Here is a 16,940-nt window from a genome sequence, read left to right on the forward strand (position 1 = left end):
CAGGGACCTTAGAGATAATCTAGTGAAGTCCAACCCCTCAGTCTAAGATGAAACTGAAGCCCAATCGGTTTAAGGGACTAGCTCCAGATCACACAGTTAGCATCAGATCTGAGATGAGACCCTTAGCATCTCCGTGGAGATTCTGACAATATTCTTTTCCCAAGGCAGTAGCAGTTTCTAGCAAATCCAAAAAAGCTCTTCAGATTTTTTTAAAGGGGGGGGGGCAGAGAAAGGAGGTCTGGGAAGACTGGAGAGGGGTGCAACTTTCAAGCCAAAAAGTGAGAAGATTGTCATGATACTTTGTGATAGATAACTCCATTATGGGGCTTAACACATCTGGGGGCTACTGGTCATAGTTCAGTGTGCATATTTGGAATAACGTGGCAGACCCAGGGTGAACAGTCATCATATGTTTTTTTCGCTTATTTGCTGACAACTACACAGAGGAAAATGCTGGGCATATTTAATCCATGTTTCTTAGTGGACTGATGATTGTCAGAGGGTAGTGACCTGATAGACGTTGTTGCAGTTTGTCATGCCTTATAGCCGCCTGCACATTCTGTGGCAACTACAGCAGAGGGGAAGAAGTTTACAAGTCACCATAATGTGGTATCATATATACAAACTCTATTCTATAGAACATATTAGGATTTAAAAAAGAAAAAGCTTCCCCAACACTACTGGGAACTACAGAAATCATTGTGGTCCGACCACCTTATTTATAAATGAAACCTTGATGCTCAGGGGGAGGAAGTGACTTGCCCATGGCAACCCAGCGGCTGGGTTTTGTCCTTGGATCAGGTACTGATCTTTAAAATAATCATTCGTGATTATGGGTTTTCTGAATTTAAAAGTAATATGTGTTTATTTCAGAAAATGAGGAAAATAGAGAATAGCACTGGGACAGCATGTTTTAGGCAAGTGAATGGCAGTGATGGCAGCAGAAGCGTCTATTGTTTGAGGATCTCTGCTGAGCAGACTTCCTTGGGTCTCTCTTGTCTCCCAAACTCCCCTGTCCACTGCCCAGTCTGCCTCCTCCTGAACCTATGATCATTGTCTCCTCTTTCATCTGCAACAGCTTTTCTGTTCACGGCAGGCATGGCAAAGGCAAATTTCCCAGCCGCCTTGCCTGGCTTGTCTATTTCCCAATTCAAACTCCGAGTCGAAAACAATATTCATTCATTCCACTCATACTAATTGAGAGTCCTCTATGTTTAGAGTTGGCAGATCTTGCAAATAAAAATGCAATGTATTTAATCTAGGACTCTGGGTGGCTTAAACAGTTTACACTTGACTACTAACCTAAAGGCTGGCAGTCTGAACCCACTCGGCGGTGCCAAGAAAGAAGGGCCTGATGGTCTGCTTCTGTAAAGATTATAGCCAAGAGAACGAACAAACAAACAGAACTCCTACGAAGCAGGTGTACTCTGTAACACATGGGGTTGCCATGAGTTGGAATTGACTCAGTGACAACGGGGTTTTTTTTTTTTTTTTGGTATTTAATCTGGCAATCCTACTACCTTCTGTGTTAAGCACTGGGGATTCAGCAGATGTCAAAATAGACACAAATGTCTGCCCCTGTGGAGCTTACATTCTACAGCAGGGAGACAGATAATGAAGAAAAATACAAGTTAATTATAATGTGAAAAGCTCTATGGACAAAAATAAAACAGGGACTCAGACCACCCCTGGACTCTCCCTGACTTGTCATGGACAGGTGTGACCCATCCTTAGGTTATCCCAATGTCCCTTCTTCACTCATACCTGTGCCCACCTCTTCTATCTTACTCGTTAACCAGCCCAACTGGCAATGAATGATCTCCTGAGGTGACTGATTTTCTGGCCAAAGGAGAACATCGAGCTAGTCTACTCTCCCCCAAGGCCAGCACCGAGCACCGGAAGAAGCAATATCTCCCAGCACAGTCCTCTTCAGGGGTCATGTACTCCGACAAGGATGGGGCTCATCAGCGCCACACGGGGGAGGCTTACACCACAACACGGGGATGCCAAGCCAGACCCTCTGAGTTCTCACTGTTTTTACAAAGATGTGACTTCACCGATGCCACTGCCGGACAGGAGGAGGCAGGTGAGGATGCTGTTTAAAAAGGCGAGGGGCATAGTTCTCTCTCTTCATCTTAAGCCCTTTGCAGATGGTCTGAATCATTTCTGGAAATCTTTTTGGGCTTTTATAAGCACTACGTAGGTAGAATTTCTGGAGAAACAGTCTATTCATCTGCTTAATATCTTATCTAATATGTGCTGCCTTGGTGTGAATTACCACTGCCTGCTTTGTGCGCAAGGCTGGAGGAGAAAGAAAAGATATAAGAATTGTTAGGAAAAATTGTGAGGCTTTAAAATGGCCCACAGAGATGACTGGGTGTCTTTTCAATGGGATACTTACTTGCATGGCCTAGGGGACATCTCATGTTGGGTATATCTGATGCCATAGCCGTGTGCCCTTATTTCTTTTTCTAGGCTATTGTACAGTCCTGTAAAGGTAGATATTAACCTATGAACAGTGATGGTAATGCAAATGATTTTTGATCATGACAATGCAAGTGATTACTATCTGATAAAGAATATAAGTTTCTGTAAATCAGAAGTTTCTATATATCAGAGAATATAAGTTTCTGTAAATCATATCCTTGTTTAAACCAGATTTAACATCCTTACTGGTTTCCTCTTTTATTTATGAGTTAAATAAATTCTTTGGCACATGTTATTTTTACATCTTTTTCTTTTGGGGAAAATTATCCTTTATTAGGACATACACAGTTTTTACCCTAAAGCCATCACCAGTCTTTGAGGAAGTTAAGGCTATTCTATGAAATAGCTAGGGAATGACCCAGAACAATAGACAACCTGGGGTTAAGTTTTATGGAGGAAGGACAGAAATAAAACAAATGAGGAAGGCCTGTGTAGGTTGCTGTAGAAGATAATGACTAACCAAACAAAAAGTATGGTGTTTAAGTTTCAGGAAAAATTGACGAAAACTAACTTATTAATAAAAATTGCCACTGCATTAGGAAGATAATAGCTGATTTCTGGACTCTGATTATGCACGGCTACTGTTATTTTAATCCTCACAACCATAATGTTTGGCAGGAAATAAATGTTGGGAGGAAATTTGCTTATGGGGTAGTGCATTGGCCCTGGGTTGTTAAATTTATGACCCAAGGGAGATCCCCTGTTTTAGCTGTGTGAGTAGTTTCCATTTTGTTAACTTTTTCTTTGCAAATGACGGTTCACTGAATTTGCAAAACCCCTTTGAAAAAGACTTCTATTCACGCGGAATTTTTTTCTTTTTTCCCTACAGGAAAAATAAGGAAATTACATCCTCATTTTTTTCAACTCAATAGTAGTTATTGGGTACTTATTAAATGACTAGCATGGACTGGGTACTAAAAAAATAAATTAAAAAAAGAAACACAGGCATGAAAGTTCAGTATAGATTTTCATATTCTCTTTCCATAGTTTTACTTGATCTGGCAGTGTCAGTAGGACAGGTACTATTACCGAACCTGGTGAAGCAGTAGTTAAGAAAGCAGCTGCCAAACAAAAGGTCGGCAGTTCCAATCCCCCAGCCGCTTCTTGGAAACCCTATGGGGGAGTTCTACTCTGTCCTATAGGGTCCCTCTGAGTCATAATCGACTCGACGGCAACGGGTATCCATTTTATAGAAAAGAAACCAAGACAGAAAGATGGATTTGGCTGAAACCACATGTAGAGATAAACTGTGGAGATGGGACTAGTACCCAGGGCTTCTAATTTCTACCACAGTCCCCTTCCCTACCAAAAATACTTCACTCAACCGTTAAGTGTAACTTGAGGTTCTCCTCTGCTCAAGGTGATTCTTAGTGGAAGGCTTCTCTTCTCATGAGTCGGAAGGAAAAGGAACGATTTCTACCCAATCCTCAGCATCGCAGTTTCAGTCTTGTATTCCAGGGGTGATTCGTGACTTTTCAATTTAATCCTGAGTTTTTGTTTTGTTTTTAGTGGTGACTCTCAAGGTTTCTTCGTTTTCCAACCATTCTGTGGGAAAGGATGGGGCAAAGTTAAGTCACTGTCTAGCTAGGGCCCCTGGATTAGACTGGACCAGAGATCTTGAGGGGTCCTGAGGGAATCTGGGTTTTTACTGTCACCGCAATTTTGTGAGTTAGAGCCGCCTGCCGCAAACAACCAATTCTTGAGACAGGGGTGAGGTGGGTAGCAAGAGCTGTATTATATACACCGGTGTAGGGAAACCCTGGTGGCGCAGTGGTTAAGTGGTACAGCTGCTCACCAAATGGTTGGCAGTTCAAATCCGCCAGGAGCTCCTTGGAAACTCTACGGGGCAGTTCTATTCTGTCCTATAGGGTCGCTATGAGTCGGAATCCACTCGACAGCAGTGGGTATATGGAGACAGAGGGGAATGATCTCCTAAAGCTGTCTGTCTCCAGGAACTGCAGGTCAGCTAGGGTTTTAAAGTGAAAAGAAGACATAGGTTTTAGGAACTTGGGGAATGTGCATTCTCTCTGTTTGGTTTCAATGGTCGATGGCCGTATTTCAAACATGTCGATCTTTTCTTGCCATTATCCCATCAGCCCAGGGGGTGGCTGGCGCCATCCTTCATCCTGTTTGACAGGCTTAGATTGCTATGGCTTGTTTTTCACAGTCCTAGGGGAAATACTAGTTAATATTTAACTTTTAGGGGAGTTAACAGCAAAATCATATTTGGAGACAGAGACAGGCTAGCGAAAGGAAAAATGGTGCAGATTCTGTTCAAGATATGGCTGAGCAACGTGTTTCATTACTATCAGGCACCTCAAAACTCTTCCAGCTGCTACCCATTACCCAATTCCAAAGCCGCTTCCACATTTTTAGGTATTTGTTAGAGCAGCACCCCCACTCTCTGGGACTCTGCATGGCTCCAGCACTCCATAGCCATTGGACTTTCCCTGTTTTTTCTCTACAGGAATAATGCTCAGCAATTCCTGCTCGGGCTTTCTCCTCCTGAAGGACTTTCCTTGGGCAGCAGCTCAAACTTCACTCTTGTTTCTCCTGGGGCTTCTTCTGATGGGTGCTCTCGGCTTCATCTGGAAACTTCACTGGGAGAAACAACGAGAATGCCAGATCAAAGGTAAATTACTGTGAAGACCGAGGTAGTGAGCCCCAAAGATTATGGGAAATGGGATTAGTCAGAGATGAAGAGGATCAAGAGGTTTTTTTCATTGAGGTTTTTAATGCAATCCTTCCTCACTAGATAACCCCAACCCTATTCCATTTCCTTTGCCCCAGCTGTAGCCCTGACTGTGACCTAGAGTTTTCGGTCGTGTGACAGCTTACAGGTCTCATTTTATACACTCCCCAGGAAGGAGGTTTCCCAAAGGGCCCCTCACCAAATAGACCTGGCTTCTCTGATGCGAACAACAACAACAAAACCCAAATCCATTGCCACTGAGTCGATTCCAACTCATAGTGGCCTTAGAGCAACCTTATACTGATTAATTTCTTGTCCTTTTGCAGAGAAACTCCAAAGAGAGCTCAGTAAGTTCTGTGCTTCCCTGTCCTCTGTGTATGATTTGAGGCCCTCTCACATGCCAGTTATCTCATGAAGTTTCTTTGTTCTGCCACAGACTGGAGAAAAGCCCAGAAAGTGGATGGTACGTAAGCTGAACTTTTTTTTTCCTTTAGATTTAAGATTTTACCTGCATCATTTAATAGGTCCCTTAAAAAAAAAAAAATTTTTTTTATTTTGATTCTTTTCCCTGAGGCCTTGCTCACCCTTACACAATTTGGAGTTTTAACCCATATATCCCAATAACCCCGGCTATCACCTCATGGGTGCCCCAGAGGTTCTTCAAACTTGTGTCCAAGGCTGAACTCCATATCCTTTTCCACCAACCTGCTCCTCCTCCTGTATTCCTTTGCTTTGTTAATGGTGGCACCTCTGACCCAGGCAGATGATGCCTTTCTCTTCTACGCCTCAGTGGGCAAGCCCTTTGCACCACTTTGCCTGACAGGGACTTCTCAGTCATGGACCACTTCCCTAGTTTTTCATTTCTTCTTTTATCATCAATTTCTGGGACTCGGTTTATCATGTCCCTTCTCCGAACAACAGTCACCCACAAACCGCCCTACCTCTTGGCCTTCTGCTTACTTTTCCCAAGATCTATTGCTACCCTTTTTCCTTTAAGACTTTTAGTTTAGTATCTTAAATATTAAATTAAAAAAATTAAAACAAACATTAAAATCCTAGAATGGTTCCAGTTTCCAAGCTAATTGTTTTGTGACAAATGAGCTCTGTATTAGATTTTAAAATATTTTTAAATGATTTTTTTAATTGTGGTAAATATATATATTTGCCATTTCAGCATTCTTCACATGTACAATTTAGTGACATTAATTATGTTGATTGTGCTGTTCTACTATCACCATTATCCATTTCCAAATTTTTTCATCACCCTTAACAAAAGCTTAGTGTCCCCAAAGCATTGAGTCCGGGTTTTCAACTTTTTATGCTGCATATCTCAAACTGCCTTTCATCCCCCTCAGGGGGTTGAGGATATATTTAAGATGTTGTCTTAGTCATCTAGTGTTGCTATAACAGAAATACCACAAGTGGATGGCTTTAACAAACAGAAATTTATTCTCTCACAGTCTAGTAGGTTACAAGTCCAAATTCAGGGTGTCAGCTCCAGGGGAGGGCTTTCTGTCTCTGTTGGCCTTCTCATCAATCTTCTCCCCGGACTAGGAGCTTCTCCGCACTGTGACCTCGGGTCAAAAGGACGTGCTCTGCTCCCTGCACTGCTTTCTTGGTGGTATGAGGACCCCACTCTCTACTCGTTTCCTTTTGCTTTTATCTTCTGTGAGATAAAAGATGATGCAGGCCACGCGCCAGGGAAACTCCCTTTACATTAGATCAAGGATGCGACCTCAGCAAGGGTATTACAATTCCACCCTAATCCTCTTTAACATAAAATTACAATCACAAAATGGAGGACAACCACACAATACTGGGAATCATGACCTAGCTAAAAAAAAAAAAAAATTAGCTAAGTTGACATATATTTTGGGGGGACACAATTCAATCCATGACAGATGTATTCTGGAAATTATTTTTTGTCTAAACAAGTTTTTTACGTAACTCAAGGAACAGTGGCCAACTTCCCTGAAAGCTATCTGCATTCTGGGCACGTTATCCCAAGGACTCAGTGCTCTAATTCTACTGCATCTTTGGACAATCCTGACATGCAATGCCCCATACTGGCCTGACCACACCACCTACAGTGCTCCAAATGCATCATGTGGTTTCATGCTTCTGGGCCCATTCCTCTGATTGGTCAACACACCTGGTTAACCTCTGTTTATTCTACTAATGCAAACAAACTGGGACAGCTTAACATCTCTGAATTGCTATTTTTCTCTTCTAGAAGTTGAGCTAATCATGCCTACTGCTCGGAGCAGATGTTAGGAAATAAGATGTAGAGAGCATCTGGTACAGGAGGGAGCACACAGCAGTTACCAGTGAACGTCAGAATTTATTCTTATCACCACATCCTTTTCCCACATCTTAGGTGGCTACTCAACCTCCCACCGCAGGTCCCAAATCAAATGGGGTGATCCCAAACTTCCTGTCCTACTACCTGTACCTGAACTTCCTTACCTTTGGTTTCAGTGGGGGTAGGTGTCTTTTCTCCTGTCTGAGGCGAATTCTTCACACTCATCCTTGACTCAACACTCTGCAGCTTCCCTTGGGGCTTCTCTGTTCAGTCCACCCACTCATTCAACAAGGGTCGATGAGCACCAACTATGTGTTAGTCACTGTTTTAGGCACTAGGGACGCAGAATTGAACAAAACAGAAAGTCTCCCTGTCCAAAGAAACTTCTTGTGGTGGAAGGCAGGCAGAAAACAAAATAAGGAAGTAAAATATGGCATGTCACATGTTCAGGAGATAAATAAATCCGAGTAAGGAAGAAAGTTACAGTTTTAAATAGGGTGGTGATGAATTGGGGGAGCAAGCCACAGGAAGAACTAGGGGGAATCGTTTCACGTAGAGAGAACGCAAAGCCCAGAGGCAGAAGTACTCACGGCATGTTTGAAGAGTAGCAGGGGCTCATGTGGCTGGACCATGGTGAGTGACAGGGAGAGGAGGAAGGGATGGTAGCAGAGGGGTCTGGAAGGTCTTGAGAGTCACCATGCTGATGTCAGCTTGGCTCTGAGAGGGGAACCACTGGAAGGTTTTGAGCACAGCAGGGACTGGATTTGACATGTTTTAAGAAGCTATTTCAGATGCTGGGCTGAGACTAAGCTGTAAGGGGGCAAGAATATAATCTCCTACACCTTGAGAGGGGATATCAAGGGGAAGACCGCTCTAGAGTCTGTCCACCACATCCTACAAACAAGTTCAAGCTTCTCCCATCTTAACCAGCCTTCTCTTCCCCCATTGCCTGGACAATATCCTCCATTCCCTCTAGGTCTCTACTTCCATACAAACTAAGTCTCAGAAAAGAGAAACACATATGGCCTCTATTCCCTAGTCTGCCATCCAGACCTCAGCCCCATGATGCCTGACCACAGCTTCTACTACACCATAAAAATTGTTCCTGCCAGTCACTAATGGCCTCCAGTCCCTAAATCCAGCTTATACCTCTCTGTCCTTTCTTCATGGACCTCCCTGAGTAAGCCTTCCTCTATATGTTGGCATCTTCCTTCACAGTTCCTACAGCCCTCTCTTGGTTCTTTTCTTACTCCTGGGGAACTCTTTCTCTGAATCCTTGATCTATTTGCCCCCTACCTGCTGGTATTTGTCAGGCTTTAGTCCTGGTTTTCTTCTCACACCACATGCTTTCCCTGCAGGATCCAATCCACTTTCAGGGCTCTACCCTATAAGCTTCCCTATCCCCCAGCCTTGGATTTCTGTCTCTATTCCAGCCCACACTCTGAACCCAGTGCCCACTGGATGCCTCCCTTTAGAGACCTCAGGGACATCTCACAATCAATGCGTCCAAAACTGAAATCCCACCAACCCTGTTCTCCCTCTTTATCTGAGTGAATGACATCACCTAACAATCATCTTCATCTCCTCTCTCTCTCTTACCCACCACATCTGACCAATAGCCAAGGCCTGCTCTTTCTATTTCTTTTAAAGTAGCCTAGCTTAGTGGTTAGAACACAGGCTCTGGAGTCAGACTGCCTTGGCACCAGTCCCAACTCAGCCAGTAACCATTTGTGTGACCTTGGGTGAGGTCTTTGGAACTCAGTTTCCTCATCTGTAAAATGGGGAAACAAGAATACTACCTCCTGTGTTGTGAGTTCCGTGTCAATGCATGTAAAACATTAAGCACAATGCCAAGCACATAGTAGGTTCTATATAAGTATTCGCCATTATTTTTAGTAATAACCAAGCCAATTCCCTTCTTCACCAGCAAGGCTAGAGCCTTGCTTTAAGCCCGCATCATTTCTTACCTGGGATGATGCAATAGCCTTTCATGTAGTCTTCCTGCCTCCCACTACCTGGGCCCCAATAAGGACAGTTACATTGTGCAATTCCAGGGACACCACTCCATAGAATGCAATGTGAGTGGCGCCCCTGTCTCCCTTCCCTTCCCACCACACCACCTGCTCTGCTTCTATTTCCAGTGTACACATATTCTCATGCCAAACTTTTCAGATAGGGTTGCTCGAGTTGGAAAGGACAGCAACAACCCTTCACCTTTGGTTAAAACTCCAACGCTACTGCCGACACCTGACGAAGGTGTTATCACCTGATTTGTGAGTCATAAATGCAGAGATCATAATCAAACCTTTCATAATGGAGGACAATGGCATTCACTGAGGGTTGATAAGCATAGATGCCATTCCATGTTCTACCCAGATAACTTATGGAGTGAGTGCTAGTCTCATCTCCACCCTACAGATGAAGAAACAGGGACATTGAGCAGTTAGTTAACCTGTTCTGGGCCCCTTAGCTAGTGAGTCATGGATAAAAACATATGGAGACAGAGAGGAGAGTGATGAGCCAGCACACTGTAAGCCATAGTGCCTGGGACATACTAGAAACTCCTCAGGTAAAAACCATAAAGAAATAGTATGTTCCCAGGAGTCCCTAATGGCAGCAGGAGGTGACATAACAATCAGGAGAAATGGACACCTCCTGCTGAGGCTAACTAGGTAAAAGAGGCAGATTCCCAGGCAGTTGGCCACACATATTACATGTAGAACACTGCAGCAGGTCTTAGAAAAGATGTAGGAGAAGACAGGATCAAATCCCTGACTAAGGGAGTGAGCATGCTATGACCAGAGGGAAAGGGAGGGGAAACCCAGAGTCATTGTGTCCGGCTTTCAGAGCTGTGTGTCCCATGTGGCGGCAGCCTTTGCATGTGTTTGCATATGGTGGTACCTCCATCTGTTGAGACACAGAAGCCATCCAGTTTGAGGAATGAAAACGGATGGATAAAGAGCTCCCAGCGGAGTCTGAGATCATGCTTAGGAACAAAGAATGGTAAACAGAAGAGCCCGTTTTCTCTGGTCTCCCCCTCCCTGGACACTATCCTGGTGAAGAGTGTGGGGAGGGGCAACCAGACAAGTATCAGAGATGAGTAAAGAGGGCACCAAGGAGGGGAAGGAAAGGCAGCCAGAGCACAGAAAGGATGAGAAATTTGTAGCTCCTCCCAGGGAGCACTCACCTTTGTTTTTTCTATTACAGATTGGAAAAAAGCTCGCTCCTATGCTGGTGAGTGGCCATCTAAGTCATAAGGTCTCAGGTATAAGCCGCCATAAGAAAGTTCTTATTGGTCTTTCTCCATCTTCAAGTTCCGTGTAGTGCCCTGGCAGGCAGGCCATGAATGGAGGCCCAGGGAAGATCTGTGGAGCATTCAGACCAAGTACTGCCCCAATCCTAATTCAGCGCTTGCATCTTTTTCCTTTTTAGTAATTTAGGCCTTTTTTTTTTTTTAAAGTCCTCCCTACTCACTTTCTTTCTTGTTCCCCCCACCCACTCCTCAATATTTTGTGTACCATAGGCTAAGAGTGGAACTAGATAGCTTCCATTCAAATAACACTCAGTCTTGAGTGGGTTTTATGCATATTAGAGAAGACCTGGTGACTCTAACCACCTAAGCTCCCCTCAGAGCAGAGGTACCACCTCGTAATTGGCTCCCTGTGGAGGACCCTAGAAAGGAAGGATAAATAAAATCTTGTAAATTATCTTTTAAGTAAAACCCATTGCCATCAAGTCAATTCCGGACTCATAACAACCCTACAGGACAGAATAGAACTGCCCCACAGGGTTTCCAAGAAGTGGCTGGTGGATTCAAACTGCCTATCTTTTGGTTAACAGCTGAGCTCTTAACCACTGTGCCACCAGGGCTCGAAATAGCTAACATTTATTAAGCACCTATTACCGTGCACCAACCACAGGTCTGAATGCTTTACAAGGATTCTACCATTAATGGTCCTCCCAACAGCCAAGAAGGTAGGTGGTATTATTATGTCCATTTACAATGGAGGGCATTAATCCACAAACAAAAGGAAAACCTTTCTCCAAATCACATATCCAGGAGGTGGTGGCACTGGGATACAAGTCCAGGAGTCTGGTCCCACCGCCTGTACTGTTAACCACTAGCCTATGCCCCTCCCCTGACTGTATGATTTGGGGTTGGAATAGACCCATTCCAATCCCTTACTCTTACAATCAGCATAAAGAACCACCAAAAACCCTACTGCCATCAATTTGATTCCTACTCATAGTGACCCCAGAGGGTTTCCAAGGCTATAAATCTCTACAGAAGCAGACACGCACATCTTGCTCCCACAGTGCCACTAGTGGTTTCCAACCACAAACTTTTCAATCAGCACTCGATCATTTTAACCGTCAGGGCTCCTTCAACATAAAGAAGAAGACCCAGAAATTTCAAGTAACTTGCTCAAGGTCACACAACTGATAATTCTGACTCAAGGAATGCTGACTTTTCTTCCTTGCCTGCCCCCTAAATGTGAATGTTTACAGGGGTTCCTTGGCTCATATCTTACTCTAAACATGCTTCTTAAAACTTCTCATATTCCTACCTCAAGATTTCTTTCCCAAGGTCCAAGTTCACCTGCCCTCTAAATTTATCTACTTGGATTGTCCCACAGGCAACTCAGACCAAGCTCATATTCTCTCAACATTTCCTGTCTGGTATTTGTATTAATGGCACCATTATCTATGCAAATGCCGCAGCAAGAACTTCAAACATACAGGACTCACTCCTCTTTCTTAACAGCTAGCAAATCCTGTCAGTTCTTCCTTCTCAATGGCCCTCAAAATCACAAAGCAGTATTTGAAGCAGGTCAATGGCAGGGAGCGTAGAAGATGGATTTGAGGGCCAATAAGAAACCCTGTTGTTATAGCCTCATTTATGTAATGCATATTTACTAAATGCCTTTCATATGCTAAGCTGTGGAGCCCTGGTGGCATAGTGGTTAAGAGCTCGGACTGCTAAACAAAAGGTTGGCAGTTCGAATCCACCAGCCACACCCTAGAAACCCTATGGGACATTTCTAGTTTGTCCTATAGTTGCTATAAGTCAGAATGAACTTGACAGCAATGGGTAATGCTAGGCTATGAAGAAAGCTGACTTGGGGCAGGAAGAGAAGAATGAATGGAGGAAGAATTTCTAGGGGAGGGAGGTAAGGGAAGGTCGCTCTAAGGAGGTGACAAGACACAATGAATGGGAAGGGATCAGCATGTAAAGACCAGGATATTCCCTGTTCCAGACAAGATCAAAGGTGGATCCCAAAAATCTCAAGGTGAGAAAGATCTAGGGTGTTTCAGGAACTGAACGGAAGCTGGTGTGGCTGGAGTGGGCAGTGTGAGTAGGGCAAGAGATGATGAGATGCGGTGTGAGACATAACCTGGAGTCACATCATGGGAGGTCTTCTGGGCCATGGTAATGTCTTTGGATTTATTTTAAGTGTGATGAGAAACCACAGGGAACTTTTGAAATGGGGAGAGACATCATCGGCTTTATGTTTTTAAAAGGTCATTTTGACTGATGCTCTGTTGAAGATAGAGACTGTAGGGAGGCAAGAGGAGAAGCGAAGAAGCCAGTCAGGATGTGAAGGCAGAATCCAAGGCAAGATATCATGGTGGCTTTGATGGAGATGGTGAAAAGCAGTTGGTGGGTTTAGGATATATTGTGAAGGAAAAGTTGAAAAGGACTTGCAGATTGATTCTTTGTTAGGGCTGCTAACCAAAAGGTCGGCAGTTTGAGTCCACCTTGGAAACTCTATAGGGCAGTTCTACTCTGCCTATAGGGTCGCTGTGGGTGAGAATTGACTGGATGGCAATGGTTTTTTTTTTTTTTTTTTTTTATGATTTTTGGCATACATAGCTGGATAAATGATACGGAATTTCTGAGAGAATATTAAGAGTTCTGTACTGGGCTGGTGTCAAGTAGGCAATTGGATGTATGAGTCTGGAATGTCTGGAAGATGCTGGAGCTGGAAATTTGGGAGTTATATGTGCATATGTAGCATGAAAGAAACCCTGGTAGCACAGTGGTTTTGTGCTACAGCTGCTAACCAAAGGGTCAGCAGTTCAAATCCACCAGGCACTCCTTGGAAACTCTCTGGGGCAGTTCTACTCTGTCCTATAGGGTCGCTATGAGTTGGAATCGACTCGATGGCACTGGGTTTGGTTTTGAGTTTTTTTATGCAGCATGAAAACTCATAGGATTGGATGAAATTCCTTATGGAGAGTATACAGAGAGAAAAGAGCAGAGATGCAAGCTCACTCTGGAGTCTTCCAACATTCAGAGGCTGAGAAAAGAAGGATCCGGCAAAGAGGCCTGAGAAAAAGTAACCAGCAGAATAAGAGTAAAACCAGGAGGGTGTGGTGTCTCAGAATCCAAGGGAAGAAAATATACCAAGAAGGAGGAAATGTTCAATTTGTCAAATGTGGTTGAGATTTTGAATAAGGTGGAAACTGACAAATGACCAGTGGATTTGGCAAAATGAAATTGAGTGCTGAACTTTGATAAAAACCAGGTAAATAAAGACTCAGATATGTGATGAGTGTTCAGTTGTGTTTATTGCCTGGAAAGGCAGGGAGCCCTGGGTTTGGTTCCATAATATGGGCCTTCAGATGAACCACCAAAGAGATAATCAGTTTGAGCTTTGGAGATTGACTCATGTGTACGTATATGTAAGGCTATTAAAGAGGACAGTAATCAAATATATTCTCTGAAGCAGGTAAATGAAATGGAGAACAAAAGTGGATTTGAGGACTTTTAGAAGGAAGAACTAACAGAACCTTACAAACTTTCTCTTTGAGTCGATATTACTTTGCTTATCTCCTACACGAGATCGAGTTCCTTGAGGGCTGTCTAAGGGTGAATTCTCAGTATCTATCTAGCGCACAGAAGAAAAGCAAAAATCCATGGCTGTGGAGTCAATTCCGACTCACGGAAAACCCATGTGTTACAGAGTAGAACTGCTCCATAGGATTTTCTTGGCTGTTATCTTAACAGAAGCAGATCACCAGGCCTTTCTTTCCCAGCAGCATTGGTGGGTTTGAACTGCCAACCTTTAAGTTAGTACCATTTGTGCCACACAGGGAGACTTAGCACATAGAACTGTCCCATTTTTTCTTTTCACAGAAAGGGCTTGTAACTGGGTTTTAGTTATGGCTTGTGTTCATTAGGGCGGGCTAACTCTTGTAACGAACAACCCAAAAGTCTCATTAGGTAAACATAATAAGAGCTTATTTTTCTGTCTGTTCAACACAGACCTTCTAAGGCCTCACCTGTAGGAGGTTTCTCATGGGCCAGGCTTGGAAGTGGCTAACATTTCTCCCGGTTACCCAGGGGTTGCTGGAGAATGTCATCTAGATGTGTCTCCAGGAGGAAAAGGAACCAATGCTTGGTGAACACACAGATGTTTCTCCCACATAACTCTGTTGAGTTATGGGATCCTGGGAAAGTCTAAAAAATGGGCATTGATTAGATCAGAGATTCTATACTGTTGGCTGTAAAGCCTTTACCAAGTACCACATGATCCCCTGGTGCTTCAGGTTGGAAGAGGGCATGACTGACAGCTACCCACATGGTCTTTCCCATTTCTTCATTCTACAAACATTTATTAAGGACCAAGTGAGGGATTGACTTCTAGACAGTGAGAGTGCAAAGATGAAAAACCAGTCTTTATTTCTTGGATCCTAGTCTAGTAGTAGAGAGAGACATAAAACAAATAATATTGCAGTGACAGGGGAGTGGTTTGTACAAAATATTGAGAGAGATGAGACAATGGTGGTGGTGGTGGGGTGATATCCCTGATTAGCTCCCCCAGCAACCTGGGACCTCTGGATTTCAAAAACAAAGAGTTTCTTCTCCTTGTAAAAATGTCTGAGCTCTCTCAGTGGTTCCTTGAACATTTTCTTTGAGCACATTTGGAGAGGTGTTTATCACTCCAGCAGTTTTGAGGAGGAAGAGGGGGAACTTCAGGGGTTAGGGACAGCTTTTTGTTTCCCTTTTTATGAGTCATCAAAGACTGGAAACACCAGAATTGACCTGGCGCTCTCTCTTGCTCTTTCCACAGCTAATGTGACTCTGGATCCAGACACTGCCTACTTCGAACTCTTTGTATCTGAAGATCACCGAAGTGTGAAGCGGAAAAACACCCGACAGGATCTGCCCGAAAAACCTGGGAGATTTTTTCTTGACCCTTGTGTTCTGGGCCACGAAGCCTTCTCTTCGGGGAGACATTACTGGGAAGTAGAAGTGGGAGACAGGGCTTACTGGGAGCTTGGGGTTTGTGAAGAAAATATACAGAGGACATGGGGAATCACAGAGTCACCTCAAAATGGATTCTGGGCTGTGGAACTGTATGCTGACAAGTATCAGGCCCTCACCTCTCCTCGGACCCTCCTCCCCTTGAGCGAGCCTCCTAGACGAGTGGGGATCTTCTTGGACTATGAGGCTGGGGATGTCTCCTTCTACAGTGTGTCCGATAGGTCCCATATCTTCACTTTCCCCCAGGCCTCCTTCTCTGGGGCTGTCCGGCCTTTCTTCTGTCTCTGGTTCTATCACCCAACCCCTCTGACCATCTGCCCCTGAGGCCATCAGGTACCTGCTTTCTCTCAGTTGAACCTCCAGGGGAGAGCACAGGACTTGGGCTGAGGAGCCACTTCTAGAGACAACTCCCCCAGGACTCCTGCCCAAACCGGTGGTGATGGCCGAGCCTCTCCGATCTCCTGCTCTCAGAGCTGCAGATGTTCCTTTCCCAGGCTTCCACGGGGCTGGACAAAGGTCGGGGATAGTTTATGATGCTCCAGCGCTGAGTGGTGCAGAGGGCGAGAAAAAACAAATGCAACACTACAGAGTCTTGCTGGGACATGAGTGCGTCTGGTGTTGTTACCCTAGCTGGAAACTGAAAAAGGAACCTCCAGGGAAAGCAGAGATGAGAAATGGGGATGGAAAGACTAGAGGGATGGAGAGTAATCTCTGACCTTGATCTTCTCCCAGTGTCACCAAGAAAAGAAAAGCAGGTGTGGACTAGCAATGAGAGTCTTTAATGCGCCTGCGTAACAAGAACAACAGCAGGAAGCTGTGTCTGGATGGGGCTTTGCCATTTTCACAGTCTTTTCATACAAGGACTTTTCATTTGGACCCACATGGAACTGTGGGAGATACTAAATAAGACACATAGAGAAGAGTCACTTTCCCAGGGTCATTCTGCAGATCTGGAGCTCGGCTTTACATCTAATGTTCTTAAATCTAATGTTGCATCCTATCACATCTCATAATCCAATAAATCCTTTAGTAAGCAGCTTCAATCACTTATATCGCTTTCAACCTAGCTTTCTCGAAAATTCTTTTCTAGTTTGCGGGTTTGTTTACTTACCCTTTTCCTTAAATAGCTTCCGGCCTTTAAAAATATTTTGCTTCACCAGCAATTGAGTGCATATTTGCTAGCTTTT

At 44.1% G+C, this 16,940-nt stretch overlaps 1 protein-coding gene across 1 annotated transcript; it reads left to right on the forward strand.

The window, feature by feature from the left end:
• The first annotated feature begins 1,818 nt into the window (after positions 1 to 1,818).
• On the forward strand, positions 1,819 to 16,788 carry LOC126070623 (butyrophilin subfamily 1 member A1-like). The gene is made up of 6 exons (XM_049874987.1): positions 1,819 to 2,086; positions 4,955 to 5,119; positions 5,506 to 5,526; positions 5,616 to 5,642; positions 10,689 to 10,715; positions 15,560 to 16,788. Exons 1-6 carry the CDS (start codon positions 1,939 to 1,941, stop codon positions 16,075 to 16,077), a joined length of 906 nt encoding a protein of 301 aa, XP_049730944.1. The 5' UTR covers positions 1,819 to 1,938; the 3' UTR covers positions 16,078 to 16,788.
• The last annotated feature ends 152 nt before the right edge of the window (positions 16,789 to 16,940 follow it).

Source organism: Elephas maximus, chromosome 1 (genome assembly GCF_024166365.1).
Source record: "Elephas maximus indicus isolate mEleMax1 chromosome 1, mEleMax1 primary haplotype, whole genome shotgun sequence".
In the NCBI taxonomy this organism is placed as follows: domain Eukaryota; kingdom Metazoa; phylum Chordata; class Mammalia; order Proboscidea; family Elephantidae; genus Elephas; species Elephas maximus.

What these genes read in the sequence shown, in the direction of transcription:
- LOC126070623 (XM_049874987.1), top strand. Translation starts at nt 1,939, where the DNA reads ATGTACTCCGACAAGGATGGGGCTCATCAGCGCCACACGGGGGAGGCT. An exon ending in GAAACTCCAAAGAGAGCTCA is followed by an intron (nt 5,527 to 5,615) that starts GTAAGTTCTGTG and finishes GTTCTGCCACAG; the next exon opens with ACTGGAGAAAAGCCCAGAAA. An exon ending in AAAAGCCCAGAAAGTGGATG is followed by an intron (nt 5,643 to 10,688) that starts GTACGTAAGCTG and finishes TTTCTATTACAG; the next exon opens with ATTGGAAAAAAGCTCGCTCC.